The sequence below is a fragment of the Gobio gobio genome (assembly GCF_949357685.1).
Source record: "Gobio gobio genome assembly, chromosome: 8".
NCBI classification, from domain to species: domain Eukaryota; kingdom Metazoa; phylum Chordata; class Actinopteri; order Cypriniformes; family Gobionidae; genus Gobio; species Gobio gobio.
In genome coordinates, this window is record NC_137114.1 from 9711749 (window position 1) to 9735279 (window position 23531).

Sequence of the window (23531 nt, forward strand, 5' to 3'; positions counted from 1 at the left end):
CCCCGACCTGCTACTGTCTGCGTTTCCACTGCGGTCTAAAGTACCGTGAAGATTAGGCAAATTAGTCCAGAAACGTGGGACTGGGCTGCTCCTCCCAGTCAGCAACGGACAATAATCATTTTTGTGCGATACATGTCTGCAACAATAACAAGTATGACCGTGAGATTGCTGAGACAACGCGCGCGATCGGACAGAAAGAGCAAGACTGATATTTACTGAACGCAAAACAAACCTCGCAAGACTTTTAAAAATGCCTGTTGAAATAAAGTGCTGCGTGGAGTCAACCAATCATGTTCAGCGCCCATGTCCCACCCCTGAAAGTTCCGGAACTTTTAAAAAGTACTACCTCGGGAGCAGGGCCGTTTGGAGGAGGAAATATTTACCCGGAACTTCATTTAGACCCTGGTTCCTGCGGTCGAAACACACCAAGTACCACCCCAAAGTTCCTAGTTCCTGAGAAAAGTTCCTGCGGTGGAAACACGGCTTAAGACTCCTCCAGCCATTGGTTGTCACCTCCTGTCCTTTACTGTGTGGAGTCTCCCAGCCACTAGGTGGCTCGACCTGCTGTGAACTCTTTAGTGAGGACTGCTGATCAAGTTAATATGTTCCACCTGTATTTTGCAAGGGGCAAAGGTGCATCCAGCACCTTCAAAGCTTACCTTCCATTGCTAACCAAGCCATCACCTGCTGTTAGCATTCCATTGACTCCCATTCATTTTGGCTTCACTTTGACAGCGAATAACTTTACATCTGAGGCATTTAAAGACTCTATTTGTCCACTGTTTATTTCTAAAGAAACACGACAATGTATAAAGGCTCAATTACCTTGTATTTTACACTATCGCCCTGTAGAAGCCGTTTTTGTAAAAAATAGGCTAACGATTGGGTCATAACCACGCAACTCTCTATCGCAGAGTAGATAAATTACCGTATAGACAGGAGAAGCTTGCAGGAAATCTTTTACTGTCTATGAGGCAATTTATTAAAATAAATAAATACTTAGCAAAATGATAAAATAATTAATCAGAATACTTACCAAAAGTTGCTCCTACTAACGCTCTACGTCTCCGCAAGATTCGGTGATTCAGATTTCACTTTGCACATCTACTAGAAGACATACAACTGTCAGACAGGTTGCTCACGTCACATCTACATCGTCAAGCTCAGTCTGAGGGTGTGCAGTACATCAGCCATCAGGAAGTGAGTGCTTCTAATTGACTTCACTTTTCTCCGTTGAAGTCTATGGGGTCGCTGTGTCCATTTCTTTTACTGTCTATGGTATTTTGTCCTATTTAAAGATGTAATGGCAAAATCAAAGTCCGAAACATTACGCTGAATGACATTTTTACACTTTGGAACATTATTTCCCCCATATGTTGACATTTTGACAAACGTTATTTGAAATATGAAAGTAGACACTTTACATGCATTTTTTGTATATAGAAGGACTTTTGTAAACTAAATTTGATGCAAACACCAAAATTCTCGTCTTTGACCCATTATTGCAACAAATAGCAAATAGCTTTTGGTTAGTTATAAGATTATGTGAATTATTGTTCTTTATGATGCTGAAAACTATATCACATATCTTCTTTGTTTGCGGATTTATTTCTGCAGCAAATTATGCATTTTGATAAACACAGAAGAAAGAAAAAAAGGCCATAAAATTGCATAACAAGCCAAGTGTCAAACTGCCACTAATTGGTATACTGATCACCATAATGGTGACCAAACATTTTCAATAAAACATCAACATCTAATCCTCTGTTAATTCCCCAAAAGAGCTTCTGCTGAGATCTTGAGAGATTTATTGTCTTCTTTTATCTCCAGTTGATTTCAGGCTGTGTGACTTTAAGTCAGTTGTAGTTGTTGTGTTTATTTTCTGAGAGTATGAGCATGAACATCACATTGTAACATGGATTGTGTCATTACCATTGATTTTTGGATAAAAAAAAAAAAAAATCAACATTAATTGTGGGTGAAAACGTGATATTGATTCAATGCAGTTAACGTTGACACATTAACATTGATTTAACATTGTTTTGAATGTGGCTTGCTGTCTGGGCACTCTCTCTCCATATATACTGTATGTCCACAATCTTGTAAAATGTGACAGGTAGCAATATCCATGTTGCTCAGCGGGGGGTTGCAATAAGATCGTAGAAGCGAGGCATGTTGGCAAAGCTGCTGAGTTCAGGACTGGGGTCTATGCCATCTGGACCCTTTGGACTACTGAAGCTGAACCTCTGAAGCAGAGACACGATGAACAGAAAGAGCTCCATACGAGCCAGAGACTCACCCACACAAGAGCGTTTACCTGCAGAGATGCAAGACATAAAACACCTGATCATTCATGTTATTTATGATATAGGTTATAGGCCTGGTTTTACAGACAAGGCTTAGATTAAGCCAGGATTAGGCCTTAGTTCAATTAGGATATTTAAGTAACTTTTATAAACGTGCCTTGGAGGAAAACATTACTGGTGTGCATCTTGAGACAAAACAATGGCACTGACATAAGATATGTCAGTACAAGTTGCTTTAAAACAGCTCAAACATGCATTTTGGTCTAGGACTAGGTTTAAGCCTTGTCTGTGAAAGTTTGTCTGGGATAGTATAACAATTTGGGGCAATTCTCTAATTATATAGGTCTGCATAAATCTTATTAGATCCATGCTTGATTTAAAAGATTAAAAATCAATTAATGTAAGGATATCCATGCTGTGAGTGTGTGGCCCTGGTAAACCCTACATTGTGGGGACAATATGTCATTTTTTGGTCCCCATGAGGAAACATACATATACAGATTATAAATATAAATAATACAGAATGCTGTTTTTTGAAAATGTACAAATGCAGAAACTTTTCTGTGATGGTTAGGGCTAGTGGATATAATATACAGTTTGTACAGTTTATAAAATCATTATATCTTTGATTAACTCTGGGTTGACATGAAGAGACTTATAGGGTTTACCTGCAGAAAAAGGAAAAAAGGCTGGATTCTTTTTAAAGTTGCCATTGGCATCCAGGAAGTGCTCTGGGTTAAAAGTCCAAGGGGTTTCCCACTGTTCCTCATCCCTTAGGACAGAGTGCAGCAAGGGAAGAATTACTGTGTCCTGGGGAAATAAAATCCATTCAACATTAAACAAAATAACCAGATTCAACACAATACACCAACTAGAGATTATTGGGACATATTTTATGATTTTTTTTTTTAATCTAGTGATTTCCAAGATAAGGGGAGCTGACCATTGTAAGTGTTCATTATTACCTTTGGTATCACATAACCTCTGAACGAGATGTCATGCGTGGCATAATGGGGAACATTTAGTGGGACAATGTCCAGATAGCGTTGTACTTCATGAATCACAGCATCAGTGAAAGGGAGGGACTTCCTGTCATCCATTGTAGGGATTCTGTTCTGTCCGATAACTTGATCAATCTCCCTCTGAATTTGCTCTAAACACCAACAATTCATAAACATTTGTATGTTCAATAATTGTAAAAAAAAAAAAAAAAAAAAAAAATATATATATATATATTGTAAGTACAGCACAGAATACTGTCGCAGAGTTACACAGTGTTTACACCAGCTGAGAGCGACGTGACATGAAAAAAAGAGAACCTATTCTAATCAGTGATGCTGTCTACACTAGATGCAGGGCGACACATCATGACAATTTCACGACAGTCAACTGATGTCCCGTTCTATTTCTGACATACTCATGAGCTCATGCTACTTCTGATGAAGAACAAATGGATTTTGCGACGGTCGCTTTGTCAGGCTTCTAGCTTTTGCAACGTGACAATGGTCATGTGCGGTGCACACACAGTGTTAAGCTAAAAATGTGTTTCTTGTTTTAGTCCTGTCCCCTGTAAAGCTAAAAGCACAATACAAATGCAAGCATTTTTGTCTGATATTTTACACAAGTGGAATTATGATGTATTTTTTTTTTGTATTTGATAATGTTAATGTTTTATTCTTTTGTGTGTGTGTACTAATATAGAGGGTATACATCAAAGTCACTTTCCCGGCGGAACACGCCCCTCTCATTCGGGACGGAGTGGCAGAAGAGCTGCTGCATGACTGGATTTAAAAGGGGAAAACGTGAGTAAAACAAACGGTTATCAGTTTAAACTAAAGGTTGGAATCCATATAGTGTTCCTTACAACTTACCAAAGATCCAGTGATCCATGGAAATCATAGACTGATTTCGATATATACATATTTATCACTGTCAGTCATCACAAATAGCAATCCACCATCGAAACATTGTTAAATCAATGTTAATATGTCAATGTTAACTGCATTGAATCAACATCATGTTTGCGCCCGCAATTAATGTTGAATTATTTCATCCAAAAATCAATGGTAATGTTATTGAATCAATTTTACAATTTGATGTTGGTTCATGATGTTGAACCAACATCAAATTGTAAAATTGATGAAATAACATTACAATTAGCTGACTTATAGCCACACGGCCTGAAAGCAACTGAAGATAAAAGAAGACAATAAATCTCTCAATATCTCAGCAGAAGTGTTTTTTGTGAATTAACAGAGGTTTAGATAATGATGTTTTATTGAAAATTGAAGGCAGTTTGACTCTTGGCTTGTTATGCGAGTTTGTTGTCTTTTTTAACAGTGTATGCCAAAACACAAAATTTGTTGCAAAGAAACCTCAAAACAAATATGATTAGGCATTATATATTCCAGCATAACAAAATGCAAAACTTCACTTATATTATTCTTAAAGGAACTGTATGTAAGAAATGTATTTCAATTAATCATAAAATGGCCCTGATATGTCACTAGACATTAAGAAATCATGTTAATTTCATGTTGTCAATGTTAGTTCTCAGTCGGAAAAGGGTGGCTTGCCCGCTTCAGGTGAGTGGAGAGTTCCTGCCTCAAGTGGAGGAGTTCAGGTATCTTGGGGTCTTGTTCACGAGTGAGGGAAGGATGGAACGGGAGATTGACAGACGGATCGGTGCAGCTTCTGCAGTAATGCGGTCAATGTACCGGTCTGTCGTGGTAAAGAAGGAGCTGAGCTGCAAGGCAAAGCTCTCGATTTACCGGTCAATCTACGTTCCTACTCTCACCTATGGTCATGAGCTGTGGGTCATGACCGAAAGGACAAGATCCCGGATACAGGCGGCCGAAATGAGCTTTCTCCGTAGGGTGGCTGGGCGCTCCCTTAGAGATAGGGTGAGGAGCTCAGTCACTCGGGAGGAACTCGGAGTAGAGCCGCTGCTCCTCCACATCGAGAGGAGCCAGCTGAGGTGGCTCGGGCATCTGTTTCGGATGCCTCCTGGACGCCTTCCCAGGGAGGTGTTTCAGGCACGTCCCACCGGGAGGAGGCCCCGGGGAAGACCTAGGACACGCTGGAGGGACTATGTCTCCCGGCTGGCCTGGAAACGGCTAGGGAGAGGGAAGTCTGGGCGTCTCTGCTTAGACTGTTGCCCCCGCGACCCGGCCCCGGATAAGCGGAAGATGATGGATGGATGGATGGATGTTAATTTCAAATACTTATATCACTGACAACGGTTGTCCGGCCAAGATATTGTCATTTTAAAAGTTAAGTTGCAGCCCTCAACTGATGTTGATGTTGACATGTTGTGTTTTGGCCTGAAGCGCCACCCTCCACCTATCTACCAATCACGAAGTCCGTAGTGTTTCTGCATTCGGGTTGCCAGCTCTACTCTAGTTACCACAGCTTCAGCTACAAACTTTTTGGATAAACAATGTCTAACTTTACGAAACCTAAATGACCTCGTTATGAATCAGAAAAACGTTGTGACAGTGTCCGAAATAAAACAAGGATTTGTATAAGAGATGCCTTTGAAAGATGGAGACGGCTGAAAACGGAGAATAATTTGAAGACTGATGCCAATGTTGCTAATTTTCTCCTGGACAGGTAAGGTTCATCTATGTTTGGCTAACTTGTACTTAATGTAAATGGACATTTCAAATATTCATGACAGTCGAACAAAGTTATGCATGTTCGTGCAAAGTAACGTTAGGTTAGCGCAGATGGAGGAGGTGGGTCATTGAATTGAAAAGGTAACGTTAAGGAATTGTTTGGTAAATAAAAACGGCGAGACGTCATTGCTAACATTAGTAATGCATTATCAGAGCCCGTTTCTCTGTCATTATGCTGGGACGCTGAGGAAAACAACATTAGCACGCCTATTATGGCAATGTGAAAACATATTTGAGACAGTAGCCTAACGTTACCTCTGTAAAAATTATTCCTCATTCGTTCTTCGCATATATAGTGGACAAAACATGCTGCAAGTTGACCTGTATGACCATTGCTAATGTTATTTAGCTTTGCTCTAATTTTACTATAGTATTTTTTCATGTGGGAATGTACTGTCACATACGAGCGTTCATATTTACGATTATATTTGGCTAATCGTCATTAGTACATTTTTGCGATTCATAATTACTTCACAAAACATCGCTCTTGAAGCATAAACATAATTAACAGAAAGAAAAAAAAACTTGTCACTTGCAATTGAAAGCTCCTTGTAGCAGCCTATGTTCCTGCTGGATCCTGCAGCCTATCTGGCAACCTCGAGTCAGGGGGAGGGGGAGAGGGGACACACCGCTCAACAATAATTTGAAAGTGATTGCAGTACCAGTTTTGGCCACAGTCCTACATACAGCTCCTTTAACCTAAAGTGGTTGTTTATTATAATTTTAATTTACCAACAAAACTTTCTTGTCATAGATCAAACAGTCCAAATTTAGTTTTTTAAATACATTGTTGAAGTTGTTAAATGTTTTTTATTTTTAGACACACCCAGACATGAAGAATCAGCATATGAATCTCAACAATGGTGACATGCTTCATGCTGGGAGCTATGAGTTTTATACTATGGTAGCTCCCAGGATGCATTGCGATATGAAGCATGTCACCATTGTTGAGATTCATATGCTGATTCTTGATCTCTGTGTGTCTAATTTTCTCTTGTGTTTTATGGGAATTCTATAACTCTCCTAGTGCATACAGGAATAATCTGCATTATTGATGGAGTGGTGTTAGTTAACTGGCTGGTTAATCATTATCATGATTGCGCTTCTAATAAAAGAAAGGAGTGTGTGTATAGTCATTTCTGGTTACCCCTGGTTTGTTTCTTTGCCCTTCTCTGGTGGAGTTGTTTGGCTTGGGTCACTTTAATTTCCCTCTGTTTACTCTCAGGTATGTGGATGAGTGAAATATTGTTGTATAACCTAGAGTCCATGTTCTGCAGTCATTAAACACAGCCCAAAGTGCAGTGAGAGTATACTGCAGCGTGCAGTGATTTTATATACAGTGTGGTGACGCTGTGAGTACGATCCCTTTTTGGTGGACTGTTTAACATTTTTAAATGCTTTAATTTTCATGGCTGCGAGTATGTATGTGCATGTGAGTGCAGGTTGAGGGGACGTGCCTAACGGATTGTTTCTAGCTCTTTTTGGGTGGAGAGAGCATTTTCTTGTGGTGCCCACCTGAGCCATTGGTGCCCTAAGCGCAGCGCGAGATGCGCGTGGTGGGAGCGGTGGCACTGTGCGTGAAAACAAAAGTTTTATTTAAATTCTGAACATATTTTTGGCCTATTAATTTTTTTTTTATATCGCATAGCACCTCGTAAAGAGCGTTCCCTTTATAATCACTAAAAGCTGTCACTCATTCAATGAACACGATCTCACAATGTTCCGTGATATTAATGGGTGAAGCTGACTACACTATGAATCTCTTATTTACATAATGTCTACACTTTGTTAGAGAGGATTTGCGCACGTGCAGAACTCAGCACTGGACAAAATCTCGAGCGGTGAGTGGATTCTAACATCAACACCTGTGATTGGCCATTGCGTTCAAGAAATCAACAAACATATCTGTGATTGGCTACATTACTCACAGAAGCGAAAACACGTTGGAAATTGAATCATTTGACTAGCACAAATACAGATGCGCACTGGATCTTTGCCAACTCTTGTTCGCTAATAACATTATTATGAAGAAAACAAATCCTAGACCAGCAGTTATGGGCAGCTTTTCCCTCTAATAGCAACCAGTAGCAGAAGCAGCAGCGGGAGTGAGAAAATTACACAGTATTATCAAGTCAGTCTCTCTCAGTCTGGAGGGGGGCACAGGGATGTCCATAGGGTCCTTGGCCAAGCCCCCTCGACCCCCATCCCCCTGTGCACTGAACTGACAAGCGAAAGAGCAGCAATGTCCCAATGAAAAGGGATAGTTCGCCCAAAAGTGAAAATTCTGTCATTAATTACTCGCCCTCATGTCATTCCAAACCCGTAAGACCTTTGTTCATTTCGTTCATGGGAACACAAATTAAGATATTTTTGATTAAATCGGAAAGCTCTCTGAACCGAAAGGAAGTAAAGACATTGTTAAAATAGTCCATGTGACTACAGTGGTTCAACCTTACTTTTATGAAGCGATTAAAATAAATTTTGTGCACAAAAACAAACAAAAATAACAACTTCATTCAACAATCTCTTCTCATCAATGATGTTGCTGCCTATGGCTGGTTCAGAGAGCTCTCGGATTTCATCAACAATATCTTAATTCGTGTTCTGAAGATGAACGAAGGTCTTACGGGTTAGGAACGGCATGAGGGCGAGTAAATGATGACAGAATTGTCATTTTTTGGTGAACTAACCCTTTAACAGCAAGGTAGACCCTAGAGAAGTCTTAAGAACATACCCTGTATGTGAGGGTGCTTGATCATCAGCATCAGGGCGTATCTGATTGTTGTGCTGGTGGTCTCTGTACCAGCAACGAACAGATTTATAACAGTCCCCATCATGTTATCCTTGTGGAATTCTGTGTCAGGATTGTGTTTCTCCTGCCGTAGCAAACAAAGTAACAGAACAGGAATTGTATACTTTTTCAAAGTAAATATTGAACAATATCCCACATAGCAAGTGATCTTGGCCCGAATGTGGCCTCAAGCTGGCACTGCTGGCCTCCTGTCAGCCAGAACTGGGCCATGTGTGGCAATGATGGCACAACATGGATCACGGCAAACAACATTAGGGCTGATTGTTGGTGGGAGGAGTGAGGCCCAGATCAATCCATCCCACTGAGCAAAGGCGTACGTTGAAAAGACGTCCACTGAGGAGCCAGAATGAAAGTTTTTATGACGTCTGTTTTTGACGTGTTCTGCACGTCCGATATAGACGTTCATGGAACCTCAAGCTTAAAAACTAGTTAAAATTGTGGACATATTTTCCATTTGTAATTGCAAAGCAACTCACAGACAGTGTGTGTTTGTCCAGAAATCATGAAAATAAAAGAAACTTAGCTCACACCCAGAGCCGGATTAAATAAATGGACTACACTAGGCAGGCTGCATTTTTTGGGCCCCCCTCCATCGATGTTATTTATGAATTGAAATCTGAAACTTACCAAAGTTACTAATAAAAGTGAATTCACATTTTACATAGCCTAGTCTTTGGTTACAAATTGGTTGTGTTGTATATTAAACAGTCTATCAGACTATTTTCTGATATTCATTATTTATACGTCATTACATGGCTCTATTAAATGCTATTAAATTATCCTCATCCATTGGGAGTGTCATTGTTAAGGCAGTAGTACCAGTAAATAACCAATAGGTATCAGTAAACTATGTAAACAGAGCAAATAAGTTTATCTTATTTGCTCTGTTTACATTTAATCAACACATTTAATTAATTTCTGCAAAATGCAATAGCTTACAACATTTATAAATGTTGTAATTAAGAACAAGAAGGCAAACATGACCCCTTCACATTCATCAAGACCATTTAGAAACTGTCTAACAATAAATAATAATAAATATAAGGATGGAGGATTTAAACTATGGAAAACTAAAGGTATTCAGACTATTAAAGACTTGTATATGGATGGTATACTTCTTACATTTCAAGAATTGTGTGATAAACACCAGATTCCCTCAAAACATTTTTTTTTTAAATATTCACAGCTTAAAAGTTTTATGTCTTCCAGGTCTACAGATATTATGTACATTCCCAAACTGTCATTAATTGAGGAAATAATTGAAAAAAGAGGTGAAAAGGGCCAATTGTCAAAATATTATAATGTCTAACTCTAAAGAGTCTGCTGTAGAAAAATTAAACGCATGGAGGAAAGCCATTCAAGAATAAATAGAGGAATTTGAATGGACTGAAGCATGTTTAAAGGCGCAAAAACAAATCATAAACACGCGGCTTAAATTATTACAGTATAAATGGTTGACAAGGGTTTATATAACACCTGAAAAACTCAATCATATGTCTAGCAATATTCCTGATATATGTACAAAATGCCAAAATTATAAAGGAACTCTAATATGGGAGTGTTCTGATATACAGAAGTTCTGGAAGGATGTCATAAACTGTTTGTCAGAACGGTTTAATCTTAAAATACCACATTGTGCCAAACTTTGTGTACTGGGAATATATCCTACAGGTTTCTCACAAACAAAGAAACACACTAGACTATTGGACTTTGGATTATTACATGCCAGAAGAGCCATTGCTGAACTGGAAGAGCATGGAAGCACCTTCTATAAAACAATGGATAAAAGAACTTTCAGAGTGCATTGGACTGGAAAGGCTGACTTATATCTCCAAGAGTAAAATAAAGGACTTTGTACAATTATGGGAGCCATACATGATTATTATATCATATGTAAAGTAGGGCCATGTCATTATTCTTTTATCGATTCATTTATTTTTTTACATTTGTTTTTATCTTTTATTATCATTTAGAATTAGATTTTCTTGTAACTTAATGCTGCGTTCCGCGCAAAGCGCGCCTTCCGCGCCGCGGGACCTCCAGACGCGCGTAAACGCGCCTTTCCATTGACTTAACATTGAAATCACTCGCGCCAGACGCTCTATTCGCGTTTGGTGTGAACGCAGCATAAAACTTGACACGGAAATGTTGTTTTACTTATTTTCCGCCGCATCTTCCACCGCGTCTTCGGGCCGTGTCTCCGGGCATGGCTCGGCCTTTGGCTCTGCTGACTCGAGCAGGTTCACAGCTGTCGGACGGCTGCCTGACAGAAACTTCTATACAGCCCCCTGCTGTCTCTTCTTTTGTTCCTCTTCATTTTTTTTATTTTTACGTTTTGCCGCACCCGAAAGCATCTTGAATGTTAGCCTACTCAAAACACCTGCCAGCTAGCTTTGTTGTCCCGCTCTGACCTGATTATAATAAATACAGTCATGGGCTGGCGTTAATGTGACGTAATGTAACAGTCTATGGTTAAGATAAACATCGTCACTATTTTTAGTTAATTCATAAATATTGAAATAAATTGTAGATAGGACATTTGTACATTTTAATTTAATTTTTTTTTTTTTTTGTCCCTCTGTCTGGGCCCCATCCGGCCAATTGGGCCCTAGGCACGTGCCTAGTTTGCCTTTGCGTTAATCCGGCTCTGCTCACACCTTTAGACAACTTAGCATCTGTAATTCACACATCTTTGGATCGTGAGAGAATCGTGGGATTCAATCCAGATCTTCTTGCTGTGAGAAGACAGTGTTTCCCACTGAGACACTGGTGCTGCCCTTAATCACAGACATAAGACACACTTTGACTATTCCTGTCAGACGTCTACAGAAGCTCTTACTGAGAATTAACAGAGGTTTAGATGTTGATGTTTATGTTTCATTTGAAGTCACCATTGTGGTGGGAAGCGTTTGCTTTAGTTGGGCTCTTGGTCCCCGTATTTGAGTTAGCTTTTCTCTGGCAGCTGTAACTGTGTGTGTGAAACACAATACTTATGGCTGAGAAAGCAAAGATTAAGTGACTTTAGGTGTTGTCAGCTCCTTGTTGATGACTAAATCATCAGAAGTCTAGAATCTGATGTTGTGCTTTTGAGTTTTGTGTTCTTGTTTGGCAAATAATGTGTTTATATACTATAACCTTGTGAATCCACTGTATCGGGACTAATAGCAATAAAATAATCACTTATCCTGAAAGATGATAAAACAGCATGTGCACATTGTTTTGAGAAAATATTTCACATAGTCACACGCAGACATCAAGATTTTGCATATGATTCACAACAACGGTGACAATCATAACAAAAAAACTTCATGCTGCAATGCATGATGGGTAGCTTCAAAGTACAAAACTCATGCTTGATTGTCACCGTTATTGTGAATCATATGCAAAATCTTGATGTCTGCGTGTGACTATGTGAAATATTTTCTCAAAACAATGTGCACCTGCTGTTTTATCATCTTTCAGGATGAGTGATTTGTTTATTGCTATTGGTGTCAATACAGCAGATTCACAAGGATATAGTATATAAAACAAATTATTATTTGCCGAACAAGAATCTAAAACTCAAAAGCACAACATCAGATTCTAGACTTCTGATGATTCAGTCATCAACAAGGCGCTGACAACACCTGAAGTCACTTTATCTTTGCTTTCTCAGCCATAAGTATTGTGTTTCACACACACAGTTATAACATCCAAAGAAAAGCTAACTCAAGTACAGGGACCAAGAGCTCAACTAAAGCAAACACTTCCCACCACAATGGTGACTTCAAATTCACCATAAATATCAACATCTAAACCTCTGTTAATTCTCAGTAAGAGCTTCTGTAGACGTCTGACAGAAATAGTCAAAGTGTGTCTTATGTCTGTGATTAAGGGCAGCACCAGTGTCTCAGTGGGAAACACTGTCTCCTCACAGCAAGAAGATCCTGGATTGAATCCCACGATTCTCTCACGATCCAAAGATGTGTGAATTACAGATGCTAAATTGTCTAAAGTGTCCAAAGGTGTGAGCTAAGTTTCTTTTATTTTCATGATTTCTGGACAAACACACACTGTCTGTGAGTTGCTTTGCAATTACAAATGGAAAATATGTCCACAATTTGAACTAGTTTTTAACCTTGAGGTTCCATGAACGTCTATATCGGACGTGCAGAACACGTCAAAAACAGACGTCATAAAAACTTTCATTCTGGCTCCTCAGTGGACGTCTTTTCAACGTACACCTTTGCTCAGTGGGAATTATCAATAAAAACTAAGATAACAGAAAGTCAATCTAATAGGTAAAAAGGGAAGCTGATAATGCTTTTGTGAAGTTGTGTCTGAAGTCTTTTGTGTTTCTCTGTCCTTCAGTGATTCTGCTTGTTATCATCAGGAGTCTTCAGTAATATTCACTCATTACTCATTAATGGTAAATGGTAAATGGACTGCATTTATATAGCGCTTTTAACAGACCTACGGCCATCCAAAGCGCTTTACATTTTTGCCTCACATTCACCCATTCATACACCGACGGCGGCATGCAAGGCACCATCCAGCTCGTCGGGAGCAGCTGGGGTTAGGTGTCTTGCTCATGGACACCTCGACACTTGGTCAGGTGGAACCGGGGATCGAACCACCAACCTTCCGGTTTGTAGACAACCTACATGAACCACTGAGCCACTGCCGCCCCAGCCAGCACACTTAATTAATCACTTAATTATCTCATTAACTCCAACACTGATTCAGTTACATTTAAGAGCCTGTAGTGTGCACACTGAGCAGTGTTCAGTTCATCTGGGCTAGCCCATGTGGGGCCTACATGGAAACTGAGGACAAAACTGGCTGGGCCCCAGTTAGACAGCCCAGGTGACGCCCATATGGGCCCCACATGACTGTGCTGGCTGGGTTGAGAACAACACAACCAGATGTGTTAAAAATTGACACATGTTGTGTCAGTTTTAACACATGTAGTGTGTGTGCTCAGGGACAACACATTTTGTGTAGATTTTAACACATGTAGTGTGTGTGCTCAGGTACAACACATGTTGTGTAGATTTTAACACATGTAGTGTGTGTGTTCTCAGGGACAACACATGTTGTGTAGATTTTAACACATATTGTGTGTGTGTTCTCAGGGACAACACATGTTGTGTAGATTTTAACACATGTAGTGTGTGTGCTCAGGGACAACACATGTTGTGTCAGTTTTAACACATGTAGTGTGTGTGCTCAGGGACAACACATTTTGTGTAGATTTTAACACATGTAGTGTGTGTGCTCAGGGACAACACATGTTGTGTCAGTTTTAACACATGTAGTGTGTGTGCTCAGGGACAACACATGTTGTGTAGATTTTAACACATGTAGTGTGTGTGCTCAGGGACAACACATGTTGCGTAAAATTTAACACACAACCTGTGTCGTTTTCTTTTACACATCTCTGTGTTACCTGTAACTCAACTAATGTGTTATTCCTCTTACACAGAAGTGTGTTGAAACCTTTTACACAATAATGTGTTATAGTTACACAACGTGTGTCAGATGTGTGTTTCATGTGACTGTATTTGTGTATTTGCCAGAGTTACTTCGTGTTTGGATGAACACTGACACGTATTGGTAACTTGTGTTTAGTCCATTGACGTTTAATAAAGAGTGTTTGACTGTTTATTGTATTACCTGGATGTTTTAGACATCATGAATCTACACACACCAGCTCTTATTGAGATGAACAGAGGTTTAGATGTTTAGATGTTCATTGAATGTTTTATCTGAAGTCACCAGAATCGTGATCAGTGGCTCCTTTATTTGAGCTCTTGACCCTTTACTTGTCTTTTAATTCTCTCTTTCTGCTATAACTGCATTTTAATCAAATATGTTTGTTATGGCATGAAAACACGATCAGTGTTTCTTGATCAAGTGATAATCTCAAGATCTGATCCAGTTTATGTGTAAATGGATGGTACACATTTACTTTATATGTATGCTGTTAGCTATAAAAGTTTTGTGAAAATACTCCATGATGTCCAGTAGTACAGAATGAATTCTTAAAAAATAAAAAATTCAATGATTTCAGAAAGTTCAGAGCTGCAGCAGATACTCGTCAAACACACATTACCAGAATCAGATCATGAATCGCAACAATGGTGACAAACGCTTCATCCTGCAGTGCATGCTGGGAGTCATGGATGAGTTTTGTACTATGGTGACTCCCAGAATGCATTGCGGGATGAAGCTTTTGGTTTGTCACCATTATTGAGATTCATGAGTTGATTCTTGATATGTGTGTGTGCCTATGTGACACCATAGACTAGAACATCCTATGTGCACTGTGTATCTAAAAACAAATGTGCAGATAATGACAACAATATCATTAAAAAAATAATTAATAACTGAAAACATTTTTACAGTAAAATTTCACATACAAACACTTGCTGAGTACAGCAAATGTATGCGATGACAACATTATCATCTGATCATAGTTTTCTCATGGTTATTTCTGCTGCTTCAAATGTGTTTAATAAACACACAATCACAGCAAAAAGAGAAAAACTGATGTGAAAGAGTCAAGGGTCAAGACCTCAAATAAAGGAGCCACTAATCACGATTCTGGTGACTTCAGATGAAACATCCACTGAATCATCAACACAAATCCTGTTCAACTCAATAAGAGCTTCTGTCTGACAGAAATAAAGTCAGTCTGGTCAGTGATAACAAGTGAAAAGCGGTGAAAGCATTTGAAAAAGACATTGAAAAAGAGGCATGATGTGATTGGCTGCCAAAACACCCACTGACGTTCTATCCAGAGTAACATTTAACACACATTGTATGTTATATCTACACAACATGTGTCAAAATAGCATCAACACACTCAGTGTGTTGTTTTTTAACACATCTCTTTTTAGAGTGTACGTTATCAGCATATGTTAAAGCAGATTTATATAAATAAAGAGATATCTCTTGTCTCTGTGAGAATATGCGCCGAAAGCTTGTCAGATTTTATGTTCACTTTCAGTAGTGAATAATTGACCAGGTTTGAGACTCCACCGACTCTCGCGCACATTGCGTTTTTGTGTGATATCCACTGACTCGCCTTCATGATTTAAAACGAAAAAGAAAAAAAATCTATATTGCGCCGTGAAAATTGCTCTCGTTTCCCTCTGTACACTGCATGAACTTTGAGGAAGATGTCTCCTTCCACTTCTGTCTTTATTTCTATTCTCATCTCTGTGGGCAGTTGATGTTAAGTTAAAATGACCTCGTTACATTGTGATGCAATATGTTATTCCATTTGGAAAGATATTTCATTTACGCTACTATAGTTGCAGCTTGAAGTCGCGCTGGTATTAAAAAATATTTTGAAGGTATTAAAAAAGGTAGTAAAAGGTATTAAATTCAAATTAAGAAGTTCTGTATATACCCTGATAAAATAGTTAACCCATCAAAGCCAGTTTTTATTAAATGCTGAGACTCTTACTAACAGCCAGCACATCGTATGAGTAAACTATTTTATTTTTATTTCACTTTTATATCATTTTTGTATACATGTATATTTCTGGAATTTTGATGGGGGCGGCGCCCCAGCGCCCTCTATTGACCAGCCGCCACTGTTTAAAATATTGAACTGATTAAAATTCCTGTGATCATTTAACCATAATCAATCATGCAATATTTTATTAATTTTGTTTAAATGCTGTCATAAAATACACCACATTTTATTCCTGTGCTCTAATCCAAATCTTTGGGATGTGGTACTTTGTGTGAGGAGCTGTATTAGAGTGATATTTAAAGTTGTATGTGAATATTTATGACAGTATAACGCAGTTTAACTTGGCTTAAAAAGAAGCAAAGAAGAAGCTGTTGTTTGTGCATGTGGAGTCCACCTGTGATTGAACTGCTTGCTGTTGAACTCACTCAGTAAATGATCAATTTTTAATTCTCAGACTTATCTCTCCCAAGTTATTACAGGAACAGATCCAAATTCAGACTTTTATTCAGCGATATTTATTTCCTTCCTCACTACTGATTGTAAAAACACGGTCAAATAACAAACAAAAACCGAAAAAAGTAAAGTAAAATATCCTATTTTAAATAAAGTGCAAAACACTTTAAGAGAAATTTTCCTTAAATGTTTTACAGATTTTTTTTTTTTTTTTCATATTTCCTGAATCAATTCAAATGACTGGCAGCAACAGAATATTAAACACTAACAGATCTCTCAAGAGCTCAGCATCTTTACTTATTAGAATCTACACAGTAAAATCCCCAGAGTTAAATTAACACTGCTCAGAGAACATTTGGTCCCACTCTACAGAGTGTTAAAGTAACACTGAATCAGTGTTAAAGTTAATGAGATAATTAAGAGATTAATTAAGTGATAATTGACCATTAGTGGTGAACACCTGATGATAATGAGTAGAATCACTGAAGGAAAGAGAAAAAGAAAAACACAAGAACTACGACTGACTATTAAAAAGACATTCAATCTCTGAAGATCTCAGCAGAGGAGGATTAAACAACTCCACAAACAGCATTACCAGCTTCACACATTACTAACCAGACAGACTTTATTTCTATCAGATTACTACAGAAGCTCTTATTGAGGTTTAGATGTTGATGTTTTATTGAAAATTAAAGTTGTTTGAAGTTACCATTATTGTGATTAGTGTTTGCTTTAATTGGGCTCTTGACCCTTGACTTGCTAACATAAGATTTTCTCTGGCTGCTGTAACTGTTCGTTACGGTGAAAATGGCAAGAAAATCTTGACGCTTGTTGTTTATGATACAGTTGTTATCATCATATAGTGCCTTATTTGCTGATCCCCTGAAAGTCATTGATTATAGGAGCATTGTGATTCTAGGGCAGAAGATCCAGCAATGTTATCATCAGAGAAACTAAACAATTATCAAAAAAATTTACGTAAGATTTGTACTGCGGTTTAATAACACATCACACAATAAGCACTTCTAACTCCTGCGAGTTTTACTCACACACAGAGATCAAGAATCTGCCTATGAATCTCAACAATGGTGACATGCTTCATGCCACAATGCATTCTGGGTGCATCACGCAAAACTCATCTATGGCTCCCAGAATGCATTGTGGCATGAAGCATGTCACCATTGTTGAGATTCATAGGCAGATTCTTGATGTCTGTGTGTGAGTTCATCTCGCAGGAGTTAGAAACGATTAGTGTACAATCAGTTGCAAAACTTATTCAGCTTTTCTGATTAAAACAGTGTTGGATCTTTTCTAAAATGACAATAAAAAAAGTGAATAGTATATTGCTCATACTCAGTCATGAAATCAATGAATTAAATCATTATACAATGATCACATTCTCATCATCGAGCAGCCGACAGCATCTGATCGTGTTTACTCTTGCTTTTCTTGCTATAGCAAACTCAGTTACAGCAGCCAGAGAAACACTAATGTTAAAAAGTCATCAAACTGCCCAACTAAAGAAAACACTGATCACCATGATGGTCACATTAAAAACTAACAATTTTCACAACAAAATCAAACAAAACATTTGTTAATTCTCAATAAGAGACGTCTGACAGAAATAAAGTCAGTCTGGTTAGTAATGTGTGAAGCTGGTAGTGCTGTTTGTGGAGTTGTTTAATCCTCCTCTGCTGAGATCTTCAGAGATTTAATGTCTTTTTTATAGTCAGTCGTAGTTCTTGTGTTTTTCTTTTTCTCTTTCCTTCAGTGATTCTACTCATTATCATCAGGTTTTCATCACTAATGGCCAATCATCACTTAATTAATCTCTCAATTATCTCTTTAACTTTAACACTGATTCAGTGTTACTTTAACACTCTGTAGAGTGGGACCAAATGTTCTCTGAGCAGTGTTAATTTAACTCTGGGGATTTTACTGTGTAGTTCGACTTTATTTATTTCTGTGTTTGCTGTAGTTGGGCTCTCGACCCTTGACTTAACGTTTGTTTTTCATTTACTGCTTTAACTGTCAATTTCTACACATTTGTTAGGGCAATCAAAAATGCAAGTGAAATGCAAGATCATGTGGGTCACGTGATTATATCGTAATTAGGGTTGGGCATCGTTTTGATTTGAACGATTCTGATTCCGATTCCGATTCTTAGTTTCGATTACGGTTCTTTTCGATTCTCGATTCCGATTCTTTGAGGGGTGGAGTCACAACATGTCACAGGCTCATTTCACAGAGGAAAATTGTATTTTGATTCAATAATGAGTTTTAATTTTGGGACTTTCTCCGCTGGCATTTTCACTTGCTTTGCTGCAAAGGTGAATGGAGTTCCACACCGAGTCCCGGTTTAACAATAGCATTAACAGCAGTCATTAGGACTGCTACTAGCGTGGGCAATTTGCGTATAGCTACATTTATCTACGAGGGGGAAAAATAATTTCAGTAACGTTGTTGTTCACCACAATTCGCAATTTGGTCAAGGGGTTTACACTACAATCACTTACCTGATTATGATGAGGTGGGATAATGTTAGTTCACCCTGAAATGAAAATAAAGCCATCTTTTACTCACCCAGCTGTTGTTCAAATGCGCGTGTTCCAGTGTGTGCACACTCCAAGCCGCAGTAGCCTCGTGCAATATTGTCATGACAACCGGTACACAATATTCACTTAAGGAGGTTATATTATTAGTATTATTTCTTATCATATACGTTATAGAAAAGACGAGAATCGCGTTTTTTTCTATTGAGCTTGATTTCTCAAAATGGTGCGCGCGCGCGCGCGTGTGTGTGTGTGTGCTTATCGTGGGTGCAATGACAACAGTGCGAGTTATTATAGTAGGCATGAGCGCCTCATAGTGTACACAGAGGAGCGCGCTCAGAATAACGGCCGAGCTCAGTGTTTTGACTGAATAATACGGCTTCTTTCTCGCAAAACCTATAGTGTGCCCACTGAACACTTTCCATATGGCGCGCGTCTCCCTGTATCGTTGCGTGATACATTTGTTTACTTTTTGTAATGTTTTAGCTGATCGCCATTCACTGCCATAATAGGAAGGCGCGCGTGCAGGAACAGTATTTTAAATGTCATAGGACATAGGGCACTGGGACAACATCAGGGTAAGTAAAAGAAGGCTTTATTTTCATTTCAGGGTGAACTATCCCGTTAATAACGTTGGTTAGCGCAGGGTTGCCCGAGGGACAGACCTGCGCAGCATTTCAAACACGCTACACTCGTTAATTTATAGCTACACAACATATTTGTAGTGCATCCTCCCGTGCAAGAAATAAGTTTGTCATGTGTTGCACTGTGCCGACCCAGGTTTTTTTTTTTTAGTGAAATAAAGCCACACTTTTGAGCGCTGCTTACCGTGCTCCATGGCTGCAACAGAACAAACGGGCGCGGCAAGCACTTCCGAAAACTTGCGCGTTTGGAACCGATGATCGGAATCGAAAACAAAATTTCTAAACGATTCCAATGGCATCGTTATTTTTTAAACGGTTCCAAGTTGGAACCGGTTCTCGATGCCCAACCCTAATCGTAATCAGCACAGCATGATTGCATGAGAAATTACAACTAACATTGAACAATTTATTTAGAGATTAGACTCTGGTATCAGTGAATCAGGCCACTAAATGGTGTCATCTGATAAGAGCTTCTCTTTAACAAACATGAATCAGAGACACACAGTTAAAGCAGCCAAAGAAAAACATGTTAAGGGTCAAAAGCCCAAATAAAGCAAACACTAAATACCATAATGGTGACATCAAACATTATTATTTTCAATAAAACATAATCATCTAAACCTCTGTTAATACTCAATAAGAGCTTTTGTATGAAATAAATAACATCTGCACTGTAATAAGTGAAGATGCTGAGATCTTGAAAGATCTGTTAGTGTTTAATGTTCTTTTGGGTTTTTGTTGTGCTGAAAAATAGAGCCTTTGCGGCCAGTCATTGGTGAGCAGAGAATCATTGATGGTATGCTGCATATTGCTTGATTTAAGAGGCAGCAATTGTGTAGTCGCTGATGCAGACACATTTAAATGAACATGTATGTAGTTAACTGCAAGAAACTCACTTTCTTTTCTCGATTTGTTTTTACAGCGTATAAGGCTCAGGTTTGGCTCAGTTTTGAGGTTTCTGGTTAACTTAAGGCTGAGAATTGGTACCAATACTAAAACCTATTCAGGCCCAGTGCAGGGCCGGTTATGGGTTAATAATTGGCTGAGTAATGGTAAATGGACTGCATTTATACAGCGATTTCAATAGACCCATGGTCATCCAAAGCGCTTTACATATTGCCTCACATTCACCCATTCATACACCGACGGCGGTGTCAGCCATGCAAGGCGCCATCCAGCTCGTCGGGAGCAGCTGGGGTTAGGTGTCTTGCTCATGGACACCTCGACACTTGGTCAGGTGGAACCGGGGATTGAACCACCAAACTTCCGGTTTGTAGACAACCTACATGAACCACTGAGCCAATTACGCCCCAATCACGCCCCAATCACGCCCCAATAATTGGCAGTTATGGCCCATATGTGGCCCTTGTCTTTAATCTAGATATGTGCCACTCCAGGACCGTCATTCTTTGGGGCATGTGGGCCGTGTGAAAAGGGGCTGTGTGGGCCAGAAAACAATTGCTATGTGGGATGTAGATAGAAGAGATAAGAGAAGAGGAATGACCAGTTCCAAGTTTTACAATTTCTTTTGGTACCTGTTTTAATCTTACAAGGAAGCAGTCAATGAAGTCCTTTGGGTCATTTAAATCCAAATTCTGTTCATGCTCCTTGATTTTTGTTATAATGAAGGCTTTGATGTCATCTACCTCTCTAAACATGGCATGATGTCTACCAGGCAAAAACTGCATTAGTTTAGGGAAGATGTTGTTCAGCTGTTGGGGTTGAGAAGACAGTTAAGAAGACATTAACACAGGAAATGTTCAGTTTAATGGAACAGAATGCAGTGGTTTTGAAACATCTGCTTACCTGGCCCCAAGGGCTGCTGAAAAAGCGCAGGAGTCTGGAGAGGATCTGGAGCAAGTGCAAGAAGTTTTTGTCTTCATAATCAAAGCGCTGCCCAAACACCAGAGAACAGATCACATTGGACACAGCCCGGCTCAGGAAGAAGTTTGGTTCGACTGGTGTTGCTAAAGGAGAAAAACTCTCACAGCTGTGAGTGCAGAACCCACAATGCATACCACCTCACTAATAGTGAACTTCCCAGCAGGCACAGTACGTCAATGTGACGTCAGAAAGACGTTGGACTCCAACGTCAGTCAGACGTTATATTTTGAAATCGGGTTGACGTCAGACGTCATATTTTGAAATCGGGTTGACGTCTAAACCCAACATTTGTTTGACGTCAAGCTCCAACGTCAGACAGACGTTTAATTTTGGTTGGAATAAGCGCCGCACTGTAAAAAAAAAAATTTAAACAAAAAATTAAAAGAATTAAAAAAAAAAAAAAAAGGTTACAATGTGTGGCAGCACATTAAATCTCTGTAGATCTCAGCAGAGGAGGAATAAACAACTCCACAAACAGCATTACCAGCTTCACACATTACTAAGGTTTTGTTGTTGATGTTTTATTGAAAATAACAGTTTAGTTTGACAGCACCATTATGGTGATCTGTGTTTACTTTAGTTAGGTAGTTTGACTTGACTTTTTAACATTAGTTTTTCTCTGTCTGCTGCAACTGTGTTTGTTATGGCAAGAAATGCAAGAGAAAATGTGATCAGATTATATTGTCTTACTTGATGATAAAGATGTGATCATCATATAATGATCTATTTCACTGATGCCACCCAGAATCTAATCTTTTGATACTTGATCATTTTGTATTATTAATTATAGCAAGCCTGTAAAACATTTTGATCTCCAGTATCTATTAGAATCACTCAGACATCAATAATCATCATATGATTTTCAACAATATTGATATGCTTAATGCCACAATGCATTCTGGAAGCCGGAAGCCATAGACTAGTTTTGTATGAAGCACCCTGAATGCATTGCAGCATGAAGCATGTGACTGTTATTGAGATTCATGCGCTGATTCTTTAATGACTGTGTGTATTTTTTTGGTGCACAACCTCACTGAACACTGCTGGATAATCACAGGACTATTACAATCAATAATGAGAAATTAATAACATGATATCTAAACAAATAACAGACTCTGAATATGATCAGTGAATCAAACACTACATGATGATTATATCTTTATCATCATCAAATAGCTGACATGATCTGAACTCAATTTCTCTTGCAGTTCTTGCCATAACAAACCCAGTTACAGCAACAAGAGAATAAATAATGTTAAAAGATCAAGAGTCAAACTGCCCACCTAAAGCAAACATGGCTGACCATAATGGTAACTGAATTGTCAACAAAACATTAACATCTAAACCTCTGTTAATTCTCAATAAGAACTTCTGTAGATGCCTGGATCTGTAGATGACAGAAATAAAGTCAATCTGGTTTTCCAACCAAAATTCAACGTCTGCCCAATGTTGGAGCTTGACATCAAACAAACATTGGATTTAGACATTAACATGTACCAATTTTCATTTTCAACCAAAATCCTGGTAAAAAAATGTCTGACTGACGTTGGATTAGTTGAAGTCCAACGTCTTCCTGATGTCACATTGACACACTGTGCCTGCTGGGTTATGGGATGCAAATGTCAAATATTCTCTTCCCTCACATTTGGTTTCTTCAAAACTCTTCAGCAAATGCCCGCTCTCTTCTTGAATCCATTGTTCCATTCGTTTGCGTCCCATTCCAAAATCCCTCAGTGTA

At 38.8% G+C, this 23531-nt stretch overlaps 1 protein-coding gene and 1 long non-coding RNA gene across 5 annotated transcripts in view; one reads left to right on the plus strand and one right to left on the minus strand.

Moving 5' to 3' along the window:
* Positions 1-763: 763 nt before the first annotated feature.
* LOC307131036 (cytochrome P450 2G1-like) overlaps positions 764-23531 on the minus strand; it is a 118212-nt gene continuing 95444 nt past the window's right edge. The window contains exons 3-9 of one of the 4 annotated variants that reach the window (XM_079824437.1): positions 23437-23531; positions 21716-21876; positions 21445-21621; positions 8718-8859; positions 3272-3459; positions 2975-3116; positions 764-2317 (exon numbers count right to left, since the gene is read on the minus strand). The exon at positions 23437-23531 is cut by the window's right edge and continues 55 nt beyond it. In XM_079824437.1, coding sequence (XP_079680563.1) covers positions 2136-2317; positions 2975-3116; positions 3272-3459; positions 8718-8859; positions 21445-21621; positions 21716-21876; positions 23437-23531 — 1087 coding nt within the window. In that variant the 3' untranslated portion in view covers positions 764-2135. Of the gene's footprint in view, positions 2318-2974; positions 3117-3271; positions 3460-8717; positions 8899-21444; positions 21622-21715; positions 21877-23436 lie in introns of all 4 variants that reach the window. The other 3 variants (XM_079824436.1, XM_079824438.1, XM_079824435.1) reach the window with 3 other exon arrangements.
* On the plus strand, positions 16710-21803 carry LOC307131041. Its single transcript, XR_013817117.1, has 3 exons — positions 16710-17027; positions 18660-18829; positions 20273-21803. It is a non-coding gene; the product is annotated as an uncharacterized lncRNA (long non-coding RNA).